Here is a 25,356-nt window from a genome sequence, read left to right as displayed (position 1 = left end):
ACCTATTAACAATGATACCAACGCCTAGTGGAAGTACACAAGGTTTGAAGCTTGTACTGATTATGAAAGGTAGTAATGATACTAATGAAAAAAAAAGTTTGTTCTAAGATTTGGAATGGGTCTCAAGGCTCTGCTTGGATTTTCCTATTAGTTTTTTTCAACCATGTGACACACATAACAGGATTTACAAAGTTCAGCCTCATCATGTCACACTGTTGGTCCCGATGTGGACACATGGTAGATAGAACGAGTTCTCAGCAGCCCATTATTGTTCACAAAGTTGATTAAACGGCAGAAAAGAACAAGAAGACTATCACTCTATGAAGATCTCTTTGAGGAGTAAGGCGCTTTGGGAGATGACAGACAACAACAATTGTTTGATGTCATTGACTTGAGGTTGGACCTGAGTCTCACGCTATTCCCAACTTTATAACAATTGATTACAGGAATGCAAGTTTTATTATCACAAGGATCATGCTAAGACGGTCATTTTGATAAGGTTTGTATTTGCTTTCACTGAAGACCTATCCACTGAGACCTATCACGTGGTATTCAGAAAGTGAGGCCAAAGGTAGTTAGAGCAAATGAAAACCTAACAGTTGATGACGTTAGCTCAATATTTTTAGAACGTCTTTGTAGTACCTAAAGATTGTATTTAGAATATTAGTTGTATTGGTACAACCTATTCCATGTATCACTATTCTAAATAGTTCTATGGATTTATCAAATTAACGCCATTGTCGAATCCTTTTTCAAAATTATATTCTGGATTATTCTAGAAGTTAAGGGAATGTGAATCTGTTGACTTCAAACAAATTAAAAAGAAATATAACAAAAGCCACAAGAAAACCTTTAAATTTCCAGTTCCTATTATTTTTATTTTGGGGGTTAAGAAAACACAATTTTAAATGTTTGAATTGCACGAAACATGCAACACAACATTTTTGGTATTTCAGAATGTTTACATCATGATGAAATATGCAGCCATCTGCTCAGATCATGTCCACCTTTTGTTCAACTCTGCGTGGGTTCATACCCTTATTATCAAGGCAGTATTTTGTCAGTAACATTACTTCGCATACCATTTGAAAATGTTAACGGATCCCTTTTTGTGGATGATATTAACATTTCTTGTCATGGCCAAAATATGAATACGATAGAAACTGCAGTCTTTCGATAACAGATTTAAATTTTCAAAATCTGAAACAATTCGTATTCATTTGTCCATGGTTTTACATGTACTATTCTTGCTACCTTTAAATGTTTGACATATCTGTCTAGTAATGGCCAGTTGGCGGAGGGATGTTTGGGTACAATGCAGAGGTACTGTAAATCTCCATGGTCCTTTGTGTGTCTCCTTTGTTAAATTTGAATGTTGCTGTTCTGTGTCTCATTTTTATACGGGGTTGTTTCATGAAGAGTTAGATTAAAATGTGCACATGCTAGATTTAAAACTATGCCCGTTATACACTATAGTACTGTCGGAAATAGAAAAAAAACCTGTTTTAAGGCTGTTACTCTGCATCCCGAAAATTGACACAATTGCAAATAGCATATGTCGAAATAACCCACTGCGGCCTAACCGGGCGTTCAGTGGGATGCGTAATAAGATATCCGGAAAAGCATTTTTACTCGTAAAATCGGGCAAAACTTAGAAAAAATACGAATAGCTGCAGAAAACAATAGATCAGACTATAGATGGCAATTAGGTCGCTCAGGCAGGTATGACGACGGACCGTCAACTCACCTGGCATGAAATGCACGTGCTGCCTGCAGGCACAAGGGGTCATCTCAAAGATAGTTTGTTCTTTTTCATTTGTGTTGACTATGTCTCATCTACTGATTAACATCTTACGTGTCTTTCTTTCATAAAGTTTATGTTGAGATATGTAAGAGTATGATATCCGAAAACCATAGAAACGCATCGTGGTATATAGGTGGCATGACCACCCGAAGATCGATAGGACTGGGTATTATTTTTAAATTGTTATGACGTGCCGTGTACCTCCCCAGTATAATTGCCCTAATCTTATCTTAGCTGATATCTCTATCCCCAAACCCGACCCCAGGTTTTGCTTTTGAGGCGACCCCTCTTATCTGTTTCTTTTTATAGTGACAGTGAGACTGCATGGTAGCTACATCCTTGATAGTTTCGGCTTAAAAGTTATTATTTTTTACGTCAGCTATCGTTTATAATAAATCTACGTCTAATTTCAAATTGGGCATTTAAAAAGTGTCCTTTGTAATACAATATCGTTGCACACTAATTTGCATAAAGCCATGGTCTGTTCCAAATAAGTCTTTTTGGACTTAACGCATTGCTCATTTCTGCACTACTTTCCCCCCAGTAAAGTCCTTTTACTCCGTTTCCTATCTCTCTACCACTGAGACTGTAGTTAGACCGAACTTAGTTTAACAGATATTTCACACTTTCAAATATCAACTACATGAATTGTAGAGATAATTGAGAAAATACAGTTTTTTTTCTATTTCCAACAGTACTATAGTTCAGTTTCTGTCCTTTGTCGACAAGATTTACGATATAAATGTATCATTGATGTATTACCTGTTTGGGTCATGATATATATAGCTGCACATTTTTCCGCACTAGGTCATCTCAGCAGTAATCCCCATTTTGACATTATTACATTTATAACACTGTATTAGTTTGCTTCTGATGCCATTGGGTATGACATATAGCAGCAACAGTAAAAGGTTCAGTGTTTCAAAACAAAGAACAGTCAATAATTGCATGGAACTCATTAATTCACCGGCACTCAAAGTCTTGCTAACAAACAACAAATTTCTCATCTTGTACAAAATTAGCTGGAATCCACGGGAGGATAAAAACATACCCTGGTCCAAAACGACAGATGTGCCACTTCACATTCATGTCTGACATTCCCTAGAGATAAACAATCAGGGCGACATTCCATTCTCCATGTCGCTGATAAATCTACACACTCACTCCCATTAAAAAGTCAACAGCAGCTGACACAATTTGTTGGTCACATACCAAAACATATGGCGACAATCCAAATCAACATTGCTGGTAGTTTGTAGTGGTGCAAACTGTCGCCAGAAATCAGAGAATTGCATTAACTAACCAGCTACTGTCTCAAATCATTCCTGTCAACGTGAACATCAGTTCATCAATGTAATATACCCACGTAAGCGAAACAGGAAGAAACACTACAGCATGACATTGTTCAAGTTTCTCTCGACATTTCTTATCTATCCACAAGTATAAATGGCTAAGAACCACATTGGCATCACTGGTCAAGGACACTTAGATAAAGACATGTTCCATATAGATATGCTCAATTGTTTAAATATTTCACCAGTGTGATTGAATTTGTCAATCGTGCACTGCATCATGAGGGTGAAGACAGCCGTGTTACAGCTGATACTGATAGCATTAGTGGGTGCAAAGAAAAATGTTTTGTTTCTGGTGTCAGATGATATGAGACCAAACCTCAATGCCTATCTGGGTCCAGACATGCCGTCTCCTGTCCATCCCAAGATGCATACACCTACTCTCGATGCCTTAGCCAGCAGATCCCTTGTTCTGAAGAGAGCCTACGTGTCTCAGGCTTTATGCAGCCCCAGTAGAACTGCCCTTCTTACCAGCAGGCGGCCTGACACTAGTCACATATGGGACATTGGACCTTACTTCCGACAAGTTGGCGGCAATTTTACTACACTGCCAGAATACTTCAAGCGTAATGGCTACCGAACTATTGGAATGGGGAAGATCTTTCATCCTGGAAGTTCCTCAGGAGGAGATGATCCCATATCGTGGACGGATCCATATTTTCACGCAGATGACAAATATGGAGGGAATGACAACCTTCTATGTGAGGCAGTATCAGAGGAAAGAGAGAAGGCCCAACCACTTCAGGATCAGATTATTGCAGATAATGCAATTAAAACACTTCAGGAAGTCGCACCTAGAGCAAAGTCAGGTAAGCAACCTTTCTTTGTGGCAGTAGGATTCCATAAACCTCATATACCATGGAACTATCCTGCTCGTTTCAATACTTTCTATCCCTTGGAGAATCTTCGCCCACCACCAAACTATTATGCTCCAGTTGGAATGCCCCATTTTGCCTGGCATAATTTTACTAACTTTGGCAACTTTAGAGATATTGAAGCATTTCACTTAAAGGATATTGGCTATATAAACTTCACATTTCCACCAACACTGACCCTTCAACTGAGACAGGCCTACTACAGCTGCATTAGCTATACTGACTACGAGCTGGGGAGATTTATTTAAGAGCTTGACAACTTAGGACTTTCTAACAATACCATCATATCCTTCTGGGGTGATCATGGGTGGCAGTTGGGAGAACATTCAGAATGGGAGAAGCACAACAACTTTGAAGACGCCACCCATGCTCCCATGATGATACACATTCCTGGAGTCACTGACAAAGGTGTGGTGACAGAGCACCTGACGGAATTTGTCGATTTGTACCCGACTCTAGTTGATGCTGCAGAACTTCCTAAACTTGAAACGTGTCCACCGAACTCTCAAAACATCAGTCTGTGCACAGAAGGTACTAGTATGGTCCCACTCATGACAAATCCAACAATGCCAAACTGGAAATCTGCTGCTTTCTCCCAGTACCCTCGAGGGGGAGACGGTCTCCATGGTGATGTCACCATGGGTTACACCATGAGGACAGACATGTATCGCTACACAGAGTGGATCAACTTCAAAGGCAGGCCTATCTATACACCGATGTGGGATGAGCTAAAAGGAGTTGAACTTTATGATCACATGAAAGATCCAGAAGAGAACTGGAACCGAGCCGATGACCCATCCTACAAAGACATCAGGACCGAGTTGTCCAGGAAACTGAAGATTGGCTGGAGGGGAGCAGTGCCTGACAAACGCGTCTGAAACCGCTTGTATCTTTGCTTTCCTGTGATGTTTGTGATAAAGATGGTCATTATCACTGATTTTCGTAACGAATTATTCGATCGAAAACGTCTTTGCCCTTGCTCATCATGTGTTAACTTATCTGTCGTCTTTTAAGACTCGATAATTAGATAGTTGCAATCATATGTATGTGTTGCATCATAAACCTAACAAATAAAGAAACACTTGATATTGACTGTTCCAAATTTAATATCTCCACATCTTAAGGTAGTACCTTTACGTATTACCATATTCTATGCATATACATTCTGGGTAAAAGTGGGTGTCCTTTTTGGTAATGTATCGTTCGATCGCAAACATGGTTCGCCTTGCTCATAATATTAGTAACTCATCTCTCTTCTTAAGAATCAATAATGTTTTGTCGTCCCTCACATTGCTCTGTAGCATTTTAAACTAATAAAAAATTGATGTTGATTGTTTCCAATCTCCAAAGCTAAAGGCAGTACCCTACAAACGATATACCATACTCTATGCATTTACAAGGTAAATCAGATTGGCTAGTAGTAACAGTCATTAAAATAAGTGCATACTCTAATGTTGTTATGATTGATGAAGAGGTATATGTACCAACTCCACTCCGATGTTTCAAATGTCAAGTTGTCAAAATAATTATTGTACTGAGATGCCTGTCGTACCATTGCATCCATACATTCGCTGACTTCAACGGCATATCAAACATCACTATCAGACCATCATACTCAGATCTCTCAATCTCCATCAAATACATCTCCATCAGCTTCCCAGACAGAGCGTGCAATATCAATACCTTAAATAAATACGTCATCTAAACCAGAATCTGTGACAGAATCAACACAAGGTAAATCTATAATATCAAAACAAATGGGGGGAGCAAAAGAGCAGTCGAATAGAAAGACCATAGTCTTATAGCATTATCTGAATAAATGTAAAAAAAATTAAATGCTGAAGCAGGGCGTACAGTTAATCAAAATACGCGCCGGTCTTAGCAAAATTATGTTTAAAAAATTGATTCACGGACGCCGATGTCCACGGTATGGAATATGATCCAGACAATTAAAGGTAAGGGAACCAAATCAAGCAAAACACATCACCTCAAAACCGGGATCAATTGTCAACAGATAAATCTGACATCGCAAATAAACAGGCTGAAACACTTGCAAACCATTCTTCCTCGTCAAACTATGTTAAATCTAAATCAAAAACAGCAGAAAAAGAAACAAATTACCTTTCATTGTGATAATAAGAAGATTATAACACAACGTTTTATCCATAATTTTTCATCTTGAACAAGTGATGATACTGCGATAGCATACAGTATCTACTCCGAAACACTTACATCAATCCTGTTTGAGACATGCCATATCTTTATTATGGGCATCTCTTGAATTTCCTTCAAGCGTTATCATGATGTACCCATACCCAAAACCTGACGATAGATCCCATACAGGCCCATTTCTTGACAAGCCGCGTTTTCAAAACCATGGAACGTATAGTCAATAACAGATTAATACCTAGAATGCGCTTAATGTAACACAAATACTCAAGTAAACACTCTGGTAACATTGACCATTTAGGAGTCATTTGTTAAAAATGGCATTATAAACAAACAGCATGCTGGTCCATGTTTTCAATTTGCCATATGATACGACATAGAAGCACGGTATCTTAAAAGATTTACATGCGTTTAGTTTCCGTTTATATCTCAGATTTTAACTGACAGGCAATTTCATGTCAATGTCTGACCATTATAATCAGGATCAGGGTGTGCCCAAGGCAGTATTTTCTCTATCACATTATTTAGTATACAAATTAATGGTTATCAAAAGTTATCTTAAAGGATTCCATAGATGGATCACTGCTTTCGAATGATTTTAATATTCCTTTCGTGGCAAACCATAAATACTAGTGAAAGGCTGCTGTATAATTATGTTTACATAAAATCGAGAAATGTTGTTCAGGAAATGGATTTAAATTTTCAAATTCAAGAACTACAAAATGTAATTGCATCCATTTTTGTCGAAAATGTAAATAGCAGCGACACAACCATTTCCACATTCGTTAGAAATCTCTGCTAAAAGCAGAGTCGACTGCACAAGTGTGACCATATAATTAGCATATATTTGTTTCAGCAGCATTACAACAGTGTGATGTTGTTTTAAAAGCAAATCGAGTCTGGACCAGACAATCAAACCACACAAAGACCCAGAATTGTTTTTGTTACATTACGTTATTAACGTTATAATGGAAGCTATGTTCCTGGGTATTATTTTCAATCACCATTTTTCATTTCGTCCTCTTATAATATATCTGAAAAATAATTCTGATTACACCGTCCAGTGAGCAACTAGTCAGATGGATACTAAGCGCAATATAAATGAATTATTAATTATTTAAAAAATAAATATTTAAAAGCAAATCGAGTCTGGGCCAGACAATCAAACCGTACAAAGTCCCAGAATTGTTTTTGTTAGATTACGCTATTAACATTGTAATGGAAGTTCGTGGGTATTATTTTCGATCTCCATTTAACTTTTCGTCCTCTTGTAAAATATTTGAAAAATAAATACCTGAAGGCACTTGATATATTTAATGTTGTTTCTAACTCAAAGTGGGGAAGGGATAAGAAGAAACTCCCCCAACTATATAGAGTGTTGATCCGTTATAAACCTGATTACGGCTCCATGATTCATGGTGTAAAGGCGATTTTAAAATACTAGATTCTATTCACCACCAAGGCTCTGGCTCTGGCTTTGCCTTGGAGCCTTCGGAACTTCACCGAATCAGAGTTTATATTTGGAGGCTGATGTACTGCCCCTCAACTATGCCGCCTTAAATTATCTTCACAGCATACTTCTAAATTACGCTCTATTAAATCAAATTCTGCATATAGTTGTGTTTTTCACGCTCTGTATAACGAACTTCATAAAACAAAGCATCACTTATCCAACTTGGAATACAATCCGCTATTTCTGCAGCTAACATACATTTATTTTCCAAGAATGCCGGTACAGATGCTATTGCCGGTACAGTTGCTAGTGTCGGTACAGTTGCTAGTGCCGGTATAGTTGCCAGTGCCGGTACAGCTGCTAGTGCCGGTACAGTTCTTAGTGCCGGTACATTTGCCAGTGCCAGTACAGTTGCTAGTGTCGGTACAGTTGCTAGTGCCGGTACAGTTGCCAGTGCCGGTACAGTTGCTAGTGGCGGTACAGTTGCCAGTGCCGGTACAGTTGCTAGTGGCGGTACAGTTGCTATTGCCGGTACAGCTGCTAGTGGCGGTACAGTTGCTATTCCTGGTACAGCTGCTAGTGTCGGTACAGCTGCTAGTGGCTGTAAGGTTGCTATTGCTGGTACAGCTGCTACTGCCGGTACAGTTGTTATTCCTGGTACAGCTGCTAGTGGCTGTAAGGTTGCTATTGCTGGTACAGTTGCTAGTGCCGGTACAGTTGCTAGTGCCGGTAAAGTTGCTATTGCTGGTACAGTTGCTAGTGCCGGTACAGTTGCCAGTGCTGGTACAGTTGCTAGTGCTGGTACAGTTGCCAGTACCGGTACAGTTGCTATTGCTGGTACAGTTGCTAGTGGCGGTACAGTTGCTAGTGCCGGTAAAGTTGCTATTGCTGGTACAGCTGCTAGTGCCGGTACAGTTGCTAGTGTCGGTACAGTTGCTAGTGCCGGTACAGTTGCTAGTGCCGGTACAGTTGTTAGTGTCGGTACAGTTGCTAGTGCCGGTAACGTTGCTATTGCTGGTACAGCTGCTAGTGCCGGTACAGTTGCTAGTGGCGGTACAGTTGCTATTGCTGGTACAGCTGCTAGTGGCGGTACAGCTGCCAGTACCGGTACAGTTGCTATTGCTGATACAGCTGCTAGTGGCGGTACAGTTGCTATTGCTGGTACAGCTGCTAGTGGCTGTACAGTTGCTATTGCTGGTACAGCTGCTAGTGGCTGTACAGTTGCTATTGCTGGTACAGCTGCTAGTGCCGGTACAGTTGCTATTGCTGGTACAGCTGCTAGTGCCGGTACAGTTGCTATTGCTGGTACAGCTGCTAGTGGCGGTACAGCTGCTAGTGGCGGTACAGTTGCTAGTGCCGGTACAGCTGGTTGTGCGGTACAGCTGCTAGTGGCGGTACAGTTGCTATTGCTGGTACAGCTGCTAGTGCCGGTACAGCTGCTAGTGCCGTTATAGTTGCTAGTGCCACTGTCATTGGATCCAGAACGCTGTCTTCCAGATTACCTATCGACGGCTCATTAATGCCACATTATCAGCTCTAGCATATATCAATAACCAGTCTTAAGATACACAATTCAGGCTCTTTTTCGTGCCTTCAGGCTATTAAAACATGTCTTATTAGCATCTACTTTAATTGTAATTCTTGAATTATATAATGATCTTGCTACTGGCACCATCGTCTTTTGTTGTTTACCCAGTCATGCTGCAATCTCTGGTAACACAAGGCCTGACTTTGCTGCTAGGGCAGCACTCAACAAATCTGTGACGCCGTTTCGTTTCTGCTGCCGTACAGTGACTATAAACCTATAATTAGATCTTACATTCGCGATCTAATGCAAAGGAAGTGGGACACCCAAGTAGGTATAGATAGTAATAACCAACCATCGGTTACACCTACTACGGCAGTCAGTCCAGTTTTGAAGAGATAATCATACGACCATGTCGTATACACTAGTTATACACATGAATACTTATTCAAAGGTGTAAGTCCTTGTGACGAACGAATCACAGTCAAGCATGTCCTGCTTGAATGTATTGACTTTTCCATCACAGGGGATAAATATTTCAATGTCAAAACAGTGAAGGATCTTTTAAATTGTAAATATAATTGTGTTACTGGATTTTTAAATTAAATAGAATTGTTAAACAAATTTTGAAAAAATAGATAAATATGATTTATTGGTAGTCTAAATGAGCAGCTGAGATTGAGATTGGCTGTAGCGTTAAATAAATTAAGCTTACAGAATGTCTTAGTATCTTTGTGATTTTGAACTGTGACTATAGTTAACTACAGCTGAAGGGATGGTGTAAATCCAGCTAGGGTCCATGCAGGTAGCAAAACTACTATAAGTCCCCATGGTCCCTTGTATGGTGATCTACCTTCAGTTGCTAGCGATCTATACCCCGTGTTTATATTGTATAGTCCTGAATTAAAGTATAATGTTTAAATTTGCTAGTTGTACATCTCTATCTCTATCTACGATACCCAAGTTGTTTTACTGCCCTTTGTAGAATAACTTTATTTATCATTAATGAATATCTTTTTTAATCACGGTGTGGCTGAACTATTGCCGACGTGACTCTAAATTTTAACTCACTCACTCACTATGAACTAGCTTTCTACGAATGTCAATACATACACAACACATCATATTGGATTCAAGAACAGATACAGCATGAGGATATGTGAACAGGTTCTGAGGGTTATTTGGCGTCATCATATTCAGATTGTGGGGCATATTGCTCACGACTTGACTCACTAGATTGGGTGCTACTGACTATATACTGTTGCTTTGTCGTTGCTGACTGCAACACTGGGCCTCCTTTCACAAAGCACTAAGGTGATCGTAAGTCGCTAAGGTAACCTTGGTGCAATGCTATTTCAAAGAGAAACAATAAAATTGAAACATTCAATCTTAAATGGAATTCGTTCATCCCAATACTCAGCAACTAATTATTATTACATCTCTACAGGAATGTATCTTCGCCTTTTCTGTGCTTGTTGCTACCATATACCCTTGTTATTGACTTTGTAACCATGGGAACAAATAAAATAAATAAAAAAATAAAAAATAAATAAACCCTGGTGCAATGTTAAAGAATGGAAGTTAAGGTTAACCTGAGTAAAGGTTGCTTCGTGAAAGGAGTCCCTGAACGGCATCTTATTACTCACGTCACGGTATGGATTTATTCAGAGAAATCATTACCAAAAGATACATCGGATCACACAAAACATGATCAACGAAAACAAATTACAAAATTACAAATTACGTTGCGTCTTGTGAGATCGAAGTCTACCTGGCTACATTAAAATAGGACAGAGTGAGTGAGGGAATGAATGGGTCGGAAGATGTATGAATCAGTATGGTTAAAGATGGTTTTAACTGTGTCACATTTTTGTCAGGTTGTTTCAGCTCAGTGTGGTACAGGTGTCTAGATTTAAGCATTTTACTGAGACCGACGAAGACGGGTATGGAGATGAGTGACCTGGAAACATAACCAGGGAGATATGACCACCATGGTAGGTATATTGGCGTGCCCAGGGGACGCACCTTTCCACATCCAATTTAGGCATATCACATTCAATGTCTATCTTTTATCATTAAACAGCCAATAAACAATTAATTTGTAAAGATCCTTTACAACCTTCACAGCTGTGTAGGCCAGCACCCATTGCCTCAAAGACAACTTAAGCCGGTGTATGATGTCAACCATCACTGCTCTCCACTCTTCATGCAGAGCCGGTTGAAGCTGTAAGTTCTATGATTCTTGTGGTCTGAATCGCCTGTCAATATGACCCCATAGGTGTTCCTTAGAAGGCTAGTCGAGGAAAAAGGCACTCTCATTACTCGAGCAAATTTGCCAATGATGCCCATGGTTGTGGATTAGGGAGATATTACTGTTTGGATGACTTCCACAGAATGCTATGTAAGCGTTGATTCATATGCAATGTAAGAGTCTCATCACTGTGATCCTGTTCATGAAATGACTTAACGTTGTCGTTTGTGATTACGTCACTTCTAGGATCCCAGAGGAAGTATCAGGATATACTGGTTTCCTCAAGAGTCTTGACCCTTCTCCGTCCGTTTCGGGGAAAGTCAGATGTCGAACCAGTTTCTCAGACTATGTTTGCTGTCCAGTTTTGTGGCATATTTTTACGGTTAATAATTTGCCGTGACAAAAGCTTTAAGAATTGCCTTTGAACCAGCAAAATAGAACACAGACAAGTCTTAAATATTCAATAATATATTGAACAAACAATGAGCATGCTACAATGAATGACAATGTAGATATCTAGTACAATGCAATTGAGTCACAAATCTAAAATATTGGGTCACAAATATAAGATATTAACTCACTAGAGACTTGACATTCACGGTGAGAACTGATATACTGATTGAAGGTCGTTTACAATGACAGTAGTTGTACAGACAAGCACGGTCTTGAAATGTTGACAGACTGGACGACGGTAGGCAGATGTGTATCAGCTTGATGACGGCAGACAGATGTGTTTAACTCCAGTCATGTGATAAATCCGTGCCGCACAACTCAACAACCAGCCTTTACACAGTTCTCAAGGGTTCTAGCAAAGCTAGGCAGCAGCATTATCCACTCAGAATGTTCACGAAAGCCATCGTAAACACAAGACAGGTAGTCACAACAAATACAAAAGATGGGCCCAAGGGAGGCAACTCTGAAGCGCTAACAAAAAGGCGTACCACTAAAAATACTATTCCCCACACTCAACACTTTAAACATTGTGACCCATAATAACTATCACTTAATCAATGATATTACAAATTACAAAAAAAACACTCTCTCTTGACAATATTGACGGCTTTCTGTCGTTGAACAAAACAATTGTCACCCATGTCGCCTTTCAGGTCCGTAATGACATCATGCTGTGCACAGTTTTCCAAACATCCAGTGCCGGGCTTATCATAAGTGGCCGTTTGTATCTTCCCTCTCTGCACCTTGGTTTATTTACAGAAACACCTACACACGTATCGGGAAACACACTACGAATGTTTGCTAATGGAGCAGACAGACATCGAGTTCAGAAATAGACACACCAAGACACACACTCATTTCAATATGTGTCGATAGTGAGTTTCTCAGATAGATTTATCGTATGTAAGACACATTCAGATGTGTATGTGATTGGTAGACATTTAGCTGACAAATGCGAAATTCCAGAGAATGTCATCTTAATGTGTTTATATTCAATCATTATTTAATCTATTCAGAAATAACATGCATTAGACTACACAGTATGTTCATACGCTTAGAATATCAAGGCATAAGATATATGAGCTGTTATGCTTCAACGAAAATCTTAAGTATCGATCAGTAACACCTGTCACTCAAACATTGTCCTCTATTAATTTGTTGTGCTACATATAAATACCTCGCACCTTGACATATTCAGACATATTGACGCTGCCCAGCAGTCTGACATGATGGGGAAGATACACATACTAGTGTTGCAACTGATACTGATTGCATTAGTGGGTGCAAAGAAAAATGTTTTGTTTCTGGTGTCAGATGATATGAGACCAAACATCAATGCCTATCTGGGTCCAGACATGCCGTCTCCTGTCCATCCCAAAATGCATACACCTACTCTCGATGCCTTAGCCAACAGATCCCTTGTTCTGAAGAGAGCCTACGTGTCTCAAGCTTTATGCAGCCCCAGTAGAACTGCCTTTCTTACCAGCAGGCGGCCTGACACTAGTCATGTATGGGACATTGGATCTTACTTCCGACAGGTTGGTGGTAATTTTACTACACTGCCTGAATACTTCAAGCGTAATGGCTACCGAACTATTGGAATGGGGAAGATCTTTCATCCTGGAAGTTCATCAGGAGAAGATGATCCCATATCGTGGACGGATCCATATTTTCACGCAGAAGACAACTATGGACGGAATGACATGCTTCTCTGTGATGCAATATCAGAGGAAAGAGAGAAGGCCAAACCACTTCAGGATCAGATGATTGCTGACCATGCAATAAAAACACTTCAGGAAGTCGCACCTGGAGCAAAGTCAGGTGAGCAACCTTTCTTTGTAGCAGTAGGTTTCCATAAACCTCATATACCATGGAACTATCCTGCTCGTTTCAATACTTTCTATCCCTTGGAGAGTCTTCGACCAGCACCAAACTATTATGCTCCCGTTGGAATGCCCCATTTTGCCTGGCATAGTTTCGCTAATTTTGGCGGCTATAACGATGTTAAAGCATTTCACTTAAATGATATTGGCCACATAAACTTCACATTTCCTCCAACACTGACCCTTCAACTGAGACAGGCCTACTACAGCTGCATCAGCTATATTGACAACGAGCTAGGGAGAGTTATTCAAGAGCTTGACAACTTAGGACTTTCTAACAATACAATCATATCCTTCTTGGGTGATCATGGGTGGCAGTTAGGGGAACATTCTGAATGGGAGAAGCACAACAACTTTGAAGACGCCACCCATGCTCCCATGATGATACACGTTCCTGGAGTCACTAACAAAGGTGTGGTGACAGAGCACCTGACGGAATTTGTCGATTTGTACCCGACTCTAGTTGAAGCTGCAGAACTTCCTAAACTTGAAACGTGTCCACCGAACTCTCAAAACATCAGTCTGTGCACGGAAGGTACTAGTATGGTCCCACTCATGACAAATCCAACAATGAAAAATTGGAAAACTGCTGCTTTCTCCCAATACCCTCGGGGAGGAAACGGTCTCCTTGGTGATCTCACCATGGGTTACACCATGAGGACAGACCTGTATCGCTACACAGAGTGGATCAACTTCAAAGGCAGACCCATCTATACACCGATGTGGGACCAGGTACAGGCAGCTGAACTCTATGATCATATGAATGACCCAGAAGAGAACTGGAACCGAGCCGATGACCCATCCTACAAAGACATCAGGGCCGAGCTGTCCAGGAAACTGAAGATGGGCTGGAGGGGAGCTGTGCCTGACAAACACGTCTGAAATCGCCAATATCAGTTGTATCTTGTTTTCATGTGATATTTGTGATAAAGATGGTCAGTAGCACTGAATGACTTGTCAATTTGTCTAAGCGTGTGGTGCCCATGTTGTTCGATTCCTGGTTACATTGTGTCTTCGGCCACCTGTGTTTATCTTACGAGGCTACTAAATGGGTGAGGTGGCCAGGTAATGGTTGAGGTGGCCAGGTAATGGATGAGGTGGCCAGGTAATGAATGAGGTGGCCAGGTAATGGATGAAGTGGCCAGGTAATGGATGAGGTGGCCAGGTAATGGATGAGGTGGCCAGGTAATGGATGAGGTGGCCAGGCCAGTGTCCAGTTTGGTAAACGTCTTTGTCATTACAGATAATATTTTAACTCATCCGTCGTCTTTTTAGACTCGATAATTTAATGGTTGTAATCATATGGGTGTTTGGCATCATAAACCTAAAAAATATACAAACATCTGATTTTGATTCTTTCAAATTTAATAATATATCTCCACATCTGTAGACAGTACTTTACAAACGCCATATCATACTCTACGCATGTTCATTCTGGGTAATGAGGTAATGAGGCCAAACTACAATGTGATTAGGGATGAATGTAAGAGTGAGTGAGTGAGTTGAGTTTTACGCCGCTTTTAGCAATATTCCAGGAATATCACGACGGGGGGACACCAGAAATGGGGAATGGAACCAGGCAAACGCTTAAATAACTAGGCTACGCCACCGCCCCTATGAATGTAGGAACAAGACAAGAGTCACAAGACTCAGTCAATCAGCATCATATCAACTATACCTTGGTTCAATGTTCCATATTTTGTAACAATGTATTGCTTTGCTATGACAACACCCACTACAATGCCTTCATCATTGCAAGTGATCATATCAGGCTCCGAGGGTAATTCGGGATCATCATATGCGGATTGTAGGGCTTGTTGCTGATGACTTTATTCACTGGATTGCCTTCACTCTATTATATCGTACTTCTCTAAATGTCCGGTCCTGAAAGGCCACAGGCCTGTAGTACAATACATTTACAGAACAATATTTACACGCACATGTAATACACACGAAGAAACGAAAAAAATCAAGGGTAGCTTACATTGTGTTCTGAGATATATTCTGCTCTAAACAACATGGCATAGTAAGCAAACATGGACAAGTTCTGAAGTGTTGTATGTTTTTTGTTATTCAACAATGCTTACAATTTATAAAGGTTTGGATGGACAAAATAATATTTCTTAATATACAACTTTTCTCAGGGAACTATAAGCAGGGCAAATTAAAAGAAAATGATATTCATCTTCTTTTTGATTAAGATCACATAGCTTGCAAATTCTATTTTCTTTTCGACATTTTTAAATCTTCCACTTTCGATAACTAATTCATGTGAAGAACATCTCAATCTGCTTAACATTTCCGCGTCAAAAGTACATTTAAACATCTTTTAACACAAACATTTACTGGAAAGTGATATCTTTTCAAACCATTCTTGCAAATAAATGTCTTTTAATCTTCTTGTTAGTTCTAAATAATATCAATGTTGCTACGATGTAGTCACAACGAACAACATACTAGTGGTGCTAGTGTTGTGTTGGATAGTACGATATCAGGTTGGATTTGGTTTGGTTTGTTGTTTAACGCCTCACTCAGCAATATTCCTGCTACATGGCGGCGGTCTGTAAATAATCGAGTCTGGGCCAGACAATCCAGTGATAAACAGCATGAGCATCGATCTACACAACCAAATCTGACCACCTGACCAGCCTGACCACCCGATCCCGTTTGTCGCCTCTTCCGACAAGTACGGGTTACTGAAGATCAATTCTAACTGGGTCTTCACTTGTGTTAGAGATCATAGTATAGCAATATATCATGGTTAGGCTTCTGATGACGTTGAGGTTGAGGCTGAGGTTGAGTTGGTGTTTGCGTCAAATCGGCATTATTCCAGCCATTTAGTGACGAGAACAAGTTTGCATTAACAAACATTGTAAGTACATACTCGGAATGAGTCTTATTTCAAAAACATATATTCATTACATTGTCATTTTAAAGCAGAAAATGTCACAGCACCAAATTTAAAGGCAGGCAATTTGTTAGTCACATTTCACAGTTACAATTTATGATACAGATCAACTTCCCTCAGGTAGTTCACTATCAGATGAGCGCTCACGCGGGAGAACAGATCTTTCAGGTTTCTTGCATCATAATGTGTGTCCCTTGCAGACGATAAGTCCACGCATTCGAGCAGATTATGCTTGATGGTGAAAACCTCATCGCAAGAGACACACATGGGGGGTCCATCCCCATCCGTTTTCAGCAGATAGTCATGAGTAAACCGACTGTGGCCAATACGACATCGTCGTAAAATTACCTCATCACGTCTTGACTGACAACCCAAGTAGGTATAACCAATTGTTGGTTTCAATTCATACAGTTTATTTCTTCCTACTTGAGTGTCCCATCGTTTTTGCATGAGGTCCCGAGTATAGCTTTTGATAGTGGGTTTGAAATCACTGTACGGGATCAGCAGTGGAGCAAAGTATACAGAAATCGTTGTGCGTATACATGTGTAGGAAGACAATTATCGTTTTTTGGTTTTTGAAAAGTGTATTAATGTGAACATGATAAATGCAAATTCTCCCTTGTAGTTCTAAGCACACCAATATATAATAGTGAACCCCCCTTGCGTCATGGTGTCGCGTATGGAAGGTGTGTGTTGAGTAACGACCACAGTGGGTGAGTGAGTGAGTGTGGTTTTACGCCGCTTGTACCAATATTCCAGCAATATCACGGCGGGGGACACCGGAAATGGGTTTCACACATTGTGCCCATGTGGGGAATCAAGCCCAGGTCTTCGGAGTGACGAGCGAACGCTTCAACCACTAGGCTACCCCAGCGCCCCGATCAATGGATCTGAATCATAGAACATCTTGCGTTTGAATCCTTCTGACACAACTCAGCAGCGTCACTAATCTGACTGTGTCGGCCACCTGAACCCTCAATCCACAAACACAGCCATTATAGCTTCTAGGATTGAGACATGTTGCGACATGTTTGTCTAGTGGCGTGCCCTTCAAGCTGATGCTTGGATGAATTGATTGAGGAGAGAGGTACTATAAGAGTATGTACCTCAATTGACGCAAATCTGATCTTACACCTGATATTGGATTGAGCTCCATTGGTTGACGTCATAGCAGAGAGAGATTCAATCTGTCATCACAGATACTGACGGCAGCTGGGATGCGGCAGCTTGTTCGGAGAGCCGAGTTGTAGACTGATGAGAATTTAAATCATTAAAATCCACATAACAGAATAGCGTGTAGAATCTAACACATTGTGTCACCATGTGATAATTTGCACGATATAGAAACTAAAATTTGAAGGTTCAAATTAAAGGTTCAAATTACCACCAAAACAGATTCAATCGGTTGGAAGTAAGAACGGTTGAGTGGTGACACCGGGTGTTCTACGAAAAGCACCAGACACTCACGCAGGTTACGATTTAAAGGAGTTCAGGAAAGCTGATTGTACCAGAGTAGCGTTGCGCTTCGCATACGTTGACTGCCTATACCAGTATACTTGTGTTATCAATCTAACAGAAATTTGCCACTACGAGTTATCTCATAGCTACATCAGTGGTATTGTAAAACAAATTTCACATGTTGGTTAACTAGGCAAAAGAAGCAAGCTCCTTTGTTACCGCCAGGAGACGATCACGTGTCATGTTCAGTACAGCCTGTACTCTACAATGTACCAGAATGTATCTGATGTATCTTTAGCTGTGGGACTGAGATGCATATTGTGTCTTTTAGTACATTTGAATATATTGTTCGTGCTGTGAAGTACAGGGTGAGTATGGTTTTACGCCGCTTTTACTGTTATTCCAGCAATATCACAGTGACACAAGAAATGGGTTTTACACAGTGTAACCATGTGGGGAATCGAACCCGTGTTTTCGGCGTGACAAGCAAACGCTTTAACCAGGAGGCTACCACCTTCCCTCTAAAGCACACACGGTGGTAAACATGAGAAAATTAACACGACTGGCAAACTGGAATCAATCCTCAGTGTAAAGATCATGCCTCAGTTTGAAACAGCACAATTGAAACTCACCCATGTCCAGGGACGAATGACAGTGTAAACGGGACGAACCAGTCCCGTGCAGGTGATACACATTCAGCAGTGGTGTGTTTATGTCTAGTTTCAGGACTGACATCATTGTGGCATCCTGTACTTTGTCATGGTTATATGTAATTATATACATACACTATTGACTGAATGACTGAATTTGGTTTTACGCCGCTTTAACAATATTCCAGCAACATCACGGCGGGGAAACCAGAAATGGGCTTCACAAATTGTACCCATGTGGAGATTCGAGCCCGAGTCTTCGGCGTGACGAGCCAACGCTTCAACCACTGGGCTACCCCACCGCCCCACATCCACTAGTGAATTTAAGGTGTATATGGATATTCTTAATACGTCATATGTTCGGTTTGTGTTTATGCAGTATACTTGTATATAATCGTTGCAACTGCAATATGTTTCAATCCCGAATGTATAATACATGGGTCTTTCAAAATGTAATTTCTCTTTCAGTTTAGGACACGTTTATCATTACATGACCAGGCCAGTCATGTCCACTTTCTTGAGGGTCTATTTGGGGTCAACCAGGCAGCCTCTGCCTCTGACGATGTCGGGCATGACACCATGACTTCAGGGCATGATAACACGTCGTCAGGACATGACAACACGCCGTCAGGGGATGATGACACAACATTAGGCATGACATGACGCCATCGGGGAAAGTCAACACGCCATCAGGGCATGACAACACGCCGTCAGGGGATGACAACACGCAATCGGGGCATGACAACACGCCATTAGGGGATGACGACACAACATCAGGGCATGACAACACGCCATCGGGGCATGACAGCACGCCATCAGAATATGACAACACGCCATCGGGGCATGACAGCACGCCCTCAAGGCATAAAACTACGTCATCAGAGCATGACAACACGGCATCGGGGCATGTCAACACGCCATCAAGGCTTGACAACACGCCGTCAGGGGATGACAACACGCAATCTGGGCATGACGACACAACGTCCGGGCATGTCAACACGCCATCAAGGCATGTCAACACACCATCGGGGCATGACAACACACTATCAGGGCATGACAACAAGCCATCGAAACATGACAACACGCCATCGGGGCATGACAACACGCCATCAGAGCATGACAACACGCCATCGGGGCATGACAGCACGCCATCAAGCCATAAAAATACGCCATCTGAACATGACAACACGCCATCAAGGCATGACAACGCGCCATCGGGGATGACAACACGCCATCGGGGCATGTCAACACACCATCAAGGCATGACAACATGCCGTCAGGGGATGACAACACGCCATCGGGGCATGACAACACAGAAGAAACAAATTACCTTTCATTCTGATAATGGGGAAGATTATAACGACAACGTGTTATCCATAATTTCATACTTCTCTTGAACAAGCTCATGATACTGTGATAGCATACAGTATCTACTCCTGAAACACTTACCTCAATCCTGTCTGGAAACACTGTTGAGTATCTTTGTGGCATTTGGGCATCTCGTAAATTTCCTTCATCCTGGCGTTATGCCATAGTTGTACCCATACCCAAACCTGGACGTGATCATACGGATCCCTCTAATTATAGGCCCATTTCCTTGACAAGCCGCGTTTTCAAAACCATGGAACGTATAGTCAATAACAGATTAACGGTACCATTGACCATTTAGTTCGACTGCAGTCATTTGTTAAGAATGTCATTATAAACAAGCAGCATGCAGTGTCCATGTTTTTTCAATTTACAAAAGCGTATGATACGACATGGAAGCACGGTATCTTAAAAGATTTTCATGATTTTGGTTTCCGTTTATATCTCAGATTTTAACTGACAGGCAATTTCAAGTCATTGTCTGACCATTATAATCAGGATCAGGGTGTGCCACAAGGCAGTATTTTCTCTATCACAATATTTAGTATACAAATTAATAGTTTATCAAAAGTCTTAAACGATTCCATAGATGGATCAATCCTTGGGGATGATTTTAATATTCCTTTCGTGGCAAACCATGAATACTAATGAAAGGCAGCTGTATAATTATGTTTACATAAAATCGTTAAAATTATGTTGTTAATAAAATGGATTTAAATTTTCAAATGCAAGAACTAATTGCATCCATTTTTGTCGACAATGTAAATAGCAGCGACACAACCATTTCCACATTCGTTAGAAATCTCTGCTAAAAGCAGACTCGACCGCACAAGTGTGACCATATCATTAGCATATATTTGTTTCAGCAGCATTACAGCAGTGGGATGTTGTTTTAAAAGCAAATCGAGTCTGGACCGGACAATCAAACCACACAAAGACCCAGAATTGTTTTTGTTACATTACGTTATTAACGTTATAATGGAAGCTATGTTCCTGGGTATTATTTTCAATCAAACTTTAAGTCCTCTAATAATATATCTGAAAAATAATTCTGATTACAGCGTCCAGTGAGCAACTAGTCAGATGGATACTAAGCGCAATATAAATGAATTATTAATTATTTAAAAAATAAATATTTAAAAGCAAATCGAGTCTGGGCCAGACAATCAAACCACACAAAGACCCAGAATTGTTTTTTTTGTTAGATTACGCTATTAACATTGTAATGGAAGTTCGTTGGTATTATTTTCGATCTCCATTTAACCTTTCGTCCTCTTATAAAATATTTGAAAAATAAATACCTGTAGGCACTTGATATATTTAATGTTGTTTCTAACTCAAAGTGGGGAAGGGATAAGAAGAAACTCCCCCAACTATATAGAGTGTTGATCCGATTCATGGTGTAAAGGCGATTTTAAAATACTAGATTCTATTCACCACCAAGACTCTGGCTCTGGCTCTGCCTTGGAGCCTTCGGAACTTCACCGAATCAGAGTTTATATTTGGAGGCTGATGAACTGCCCCTCAAACTACGCCGCCTTAAATTATCTTCAGAGCATATTTCTAAATTACACTCTATTAAATCCAATTCTGCATATAAATGTGTTTTTCACGCTCTGTATAACGAACTTCATAAAACAAAGCATCACTTATCCCATTTGGAATACAATCCGCTATTTCTGCAGCTAACATACATTTATTTTCCAGGAATGCCGGTACAGCTGCTAGTGCCAGTTCAGTAGCCAGCTGCTAGTGGCGGTACAGTTGCTATTGCCGGTACAGTTGCTATTGCTGGTACAGCTGCTAGTGCCGGTACAGTTGCTATTGCTGGTACAGCTGCTAGTGCCGGTACAGTTGTTAGTGTCGGTACAGCTGCTAGTGCCGGTACAGCTGCTAGTGGCGGTACAGTTGCTATTCCTGGTACAGCTTCTAGTGGCGGTACAGTTGCTAGTGGCGGTACAGTTGCTATTGCCGGTACAGCTGCTAGTGGCGGTACAGTTGCTAGTGCCGGTACAGCTGGTTGTGCGGTACAGTTGCTATTGCTGGTACAGCTGCTAGTGGCGGTACAGCTGCTAGTGCCGGTACAGCTGCTAGTGGCGGTACAGTTGCTATTGCCGGTACAGCTGCTAGTGGCTGTACAGTTGCTATTGCTGGTACAGCTGCTAGTGGCGGTACAGTTGCTATTGCTGGTACAGCTGCTAGTGCCGGTACAGCTGGTTGTGCGGTACAGCTGTTAGTGGCGGTACAGTTGCTATTGCTGGTACAGCTGCTAGTGCCGGTACAGCTGCTAGTGCCGTTACAGTTGCTAGTGCCACTGTCATTGGATCCAAAACGCTGTCTTCCAGATTACCTATCGACGGCTCATTAATGCCATATTATCAGCTCTAGCATATGTCAATAACCAGTTTAAATATATACACAGTTCAGGTTCTTTGTCGTAACTTCAGGCTATTAAAACATGTCTTATTACCATCCACTTTAATTGTGATTCTTGAATTATATAATGATCTTGCTACTGGCACCATCGTCTTTTGTTGTTTACCCAGTCATGATGGAATCTCTGGTAACACAAGGCCTGACTTTGCTGCTAGGGCAGCACTCAACAAATCTGTGACGCCGTTTCGTTTCTGCTGCCGTACAGTGATTATAAACCCATAATTAGATCTTACATTCGCGATCTAATGCAAAGGAAGTGGGACACCCAAGTAGGTATAAATAGTAATAACCAACCATCGGTTACACCTACTAGTGCAGTCAGTCCAGTTTTGAAGAGATAATCATACGACGATGTCGTATACACTAGTTATACACATGAATACTTATTCAAAGGTGTAGGTCCTTGTGATGAACGAATCACAGTCAAGCATGTCCTGCTTGAACGTTAAGTAAATTAAGCTTACAGAATGTCTTAGTATCTTTGTGATTTTGAACTGTGACTATAGTTAACTACAGCTGAAGGGATGGTGTAAATCCAGCTAGGGTCCATGCAGGTAACAAAACTACAATAAGTCCCCATGGCTGAAATATTGCCGACGTGACTCTAAATTTTAACTCACTCACTCACTATGAAGTAGTTTTCTACGATTGTCAACACATACACAACACATCATATTGGATGCAAGAACAGACACAGCATGAGGATATGTGAACAGGCGTGAGGGTTATTCGGCGTCATCATATTCAGATTGTGGGGCATGTTGCTCACGACTTCACTAACTAGATTGGGTGCTAATGACTGTATACTGTTGCTTTGTCGTTGCTGACTGCAACACTGGCCCTCCTTTCACAAAGCACTAAGGTGATCGTAAGTCACTAAGGTAACCTTGGTGCAATGCTATTTCAAAGAGAAACAATAAAATTGAAACATTCAATCTTAAATGGAATTCGCTCATCCCAATACTCAGCAACTTATTATTATTACATCTCTACAGGAATGTATCTTCGCCTTTTCTGTGCTTGTTGCTACCATATACCCTTGTTATTGACTTTGTAACCATGGGAACAAATAAGATAAATAAAAAAATTAAAAATAAATAAACCCTGGTGCAATGTTAAAGAATGGGAGTTAAGGTTAACCTGAGTAAATGTTGCTTCGTGAAAGGAGTCCCTGAACGGCATCTTATTACTCACGTCACGGTATGGACTTATTCAGAGAAATCAGCACATGCATTAACAAATGATGCATCGGATCACACAAAACATGATCAACGAAAACAAATTACAAAATTACAAATTACGTTGCGTCTTGTGAGATCGAAGTCTACCTGGCTACATTAACATAGGACAGAGTGAGTGAGGGAATGAATGGGTCGGAAGATGTATGAATCAGTATGGTTAAAGATGGTTTTAACTGTGTCACATTTTTGTCAGGTTGTTTCAGCTCTATGTAGTACAGGTGTCTAGATTTAAGCATTTTACTGAGACCGCCGAAGACGGGTATGGAGATGAGTGACCTGGAAACATAACCAGGGAGATATGACCACCATGGTAGGTATATTGGCGTGCCCAGGGGACGCACCTTTCCACATCCAATTTAGGCATATCACATTCAATGTCTATCTATTATCATTTAACAGCCAATAATCAATTAATTTGTAAAGATCCTTTACATCCTTCACAGCTGTGTAGGCCAGCGCCCGTTGCCTCAAAGACAACTTAAGCCGGTGTATGACGTCAACCATTACCGCTATCCACTTTTCATGCAGAGCCGGTTGAAGCTGTAAGTTCTATGATTCTTGTGTCTGAATCGCCTGCCAATATGACCCCATAGGTGTTCCATAGAAGGCTAGTCGAGGAAAAAGGCACTCTCATTACTCGAGCAAATTTGCCAATGATGCCCATGGTTGTGGATTAGGGAGATATTACTGTTTGGATGACTTCCACAGAATGCTATGTAAACGTTGATTCCTACGCAATGTAAGAGTCTCATCACTGTGATCCTGTTCACGAAATGACCTAACGTTGTCGTTTATGATTACGTCACTTCTAGGAACCCAGAGGAAGTATCAGGATATACTGGTTTCCTCAAGAGTCTTGACCCTTCTCCGTCCGCTTCGGGGAAAGTCAGATGTTGAACCAGTTTCTCAGACTATGTTTGCTGTCCATTTTTGTGCTATATTTTTACGGTTAATAATTTGCCGTGACAAAAGCTTTAAGAATTGCCTTTGAACCAGCAAAATAGAACACAGACAAGTCTAAAATATTCAATAAGATATTGAACAAACAATGAGCATGCTACAATGAATGACAATGTAGATATCTAGTACAATGCAATTGAGTCACAAATCTAAAATATTGGGTCACAAATATAAGATATTAACTCACTAGAGACTTGACATTCACGGTGAGAACTGATATACTGATTGAAGGTCGTTTACAATGACAGTAGTTGTACAAACAAGCACGGTCTTGAAATGTTGACAGACTTGACGACGGTAGGCAGATGTGTATCAGCTTGATGACGGCAGACAGGTGTGTTTAACTCCAGTCATATGATAAATCCGTGCCGCACAACTCAACAACCATCCTTTATATAGCTCTTACACAGTTCTCAAGCGTTCTAGCAAAGCTAGGCAGCAGCATTATCCACTCAGAATGTTCGGGAAAGCCATTGTAAACACAAGACAGTAAGTCACAAAAAAATACAAAAGATGACAGACAGACAGACAGAAGTTGCCTCGTGGCCTATAATACAGTCACAAACTTTG

General features: G+C 40.8%; 3 protein-coding genes across 3 annotated transcripts; 2 read left to right on the top strand and 1 right to left on the bottom strand.

Moving 5' to 3' along the window:
• Nucleotides 1-3,346: 3,346 nt before the first annotated feature.
• Nucleotides 3,347-4,279, top strand: LOC124286945 (iduronate 2-sulfatase-like). Its single transcript, XM_046723399.1, has one exon. The coding sequence runs from the start codon at nt 3,377-3,379 to the stop codon at nt 4,277-4,279; it is 903 nt and encodes a 300-aa protein (XP_046579355.1). The 5' UTR covers nt 3,347-3,376.
• Nucleotides 4,280-14,710, top strand: LOC124286946 (iduronate 2-sulfatase-like). Its single transcript, XM_046723400.1, has 2 exons — nt 4,280-4,749; nt 14,488-14,710. The coding sequence occupies exons 1-2, from the start codon at nt 4,406-4,408 to the stop codon at nt 14,645-14,647; spliced, it is 504 nt and encodes a 167-aa protein (XP_046579356.1). The 5' UTR covers nt 4,280-4,405; the 3' UTR covers nt 14,648-14,710.
• A 7,174-nt stretch (nt 14,711-21,884) lies between these two features.
• Nucleotides 21,885-24,330, bottom strand: LOC124286943 (classical arabinogalactan protein 9-like). The gene is made up of 2 exons (XM_046723398.1): nt 24,259-24,330; nt 21,885-22,379 (listed from the first exon to the last, which is right to left on the bottom strand). The coding sequence occupies exons 1-2, from the start codon at nt 24,328-24,330 to the stop codon at nt 21,885-21,887; spliced, it is 567 nt and encodes a 188-aa protein (XP_046579354.1).
• Between the last annotated feature and the right edge of the window lie 1,026 nt (nt 24,331-25,356).

The sequence above is a fragment of the Haliotis rubra genome, unplaced genomic scaffold, assembly GCF_003918875.1.
Source record: "Haliotis rubra isolate DU_JTF1 unplaced genomic scaffold, ASM391887v1 Scf396, whole genome shotgun sequence".
Classification (NCBI taxonomy): Eukaryota; Metazoa; Mollusca; class Gastropoda; order Lepetellida; family Haliotidae; genus Haliotis; species Haliotis rubra.
The sequence above is the reverse complement of the archived record's forward strand: the minus strand, read 5'-3'. Positions and strand labels throughout refer to the sequence as shown.

Coding starts and splice junctions, on each gene's coding strand:
- LOC124286946 (XM_046723400.1), top strand. CDS start 4,406: ATGATGATACACATTCCTGGAGTCACTGACAAAGGTGTGGTGACAGAG. Junction 4,750..14,487: donor AGGCCTATCTATACACCGAT/GTGGGATGAGCT, acceptor CTATACACCGAT/GTGGGACCAGGTACAGGCAG.
- LOC124286945 (XM_046723399.1), top strand. CDS start 3,377: ATGAGGGTGAAGACAGCCGTGTTACAGCTGATACTGATAGCATTAGTG.
- LOC124286943 (XM_046723398.1), bottom strand. CDS start 24,330: ATGGTTGACGTCATACACCGGCTTAAGTTGTCTTTGAGGCAACGGGCG. Junction 22,380..24,258: donor CCTACACAGCTGTGAAGGAT/GTAAAGGATCTT, acceptor CGCCACTAACAG/CTGTACCGCACAACCAGCTG.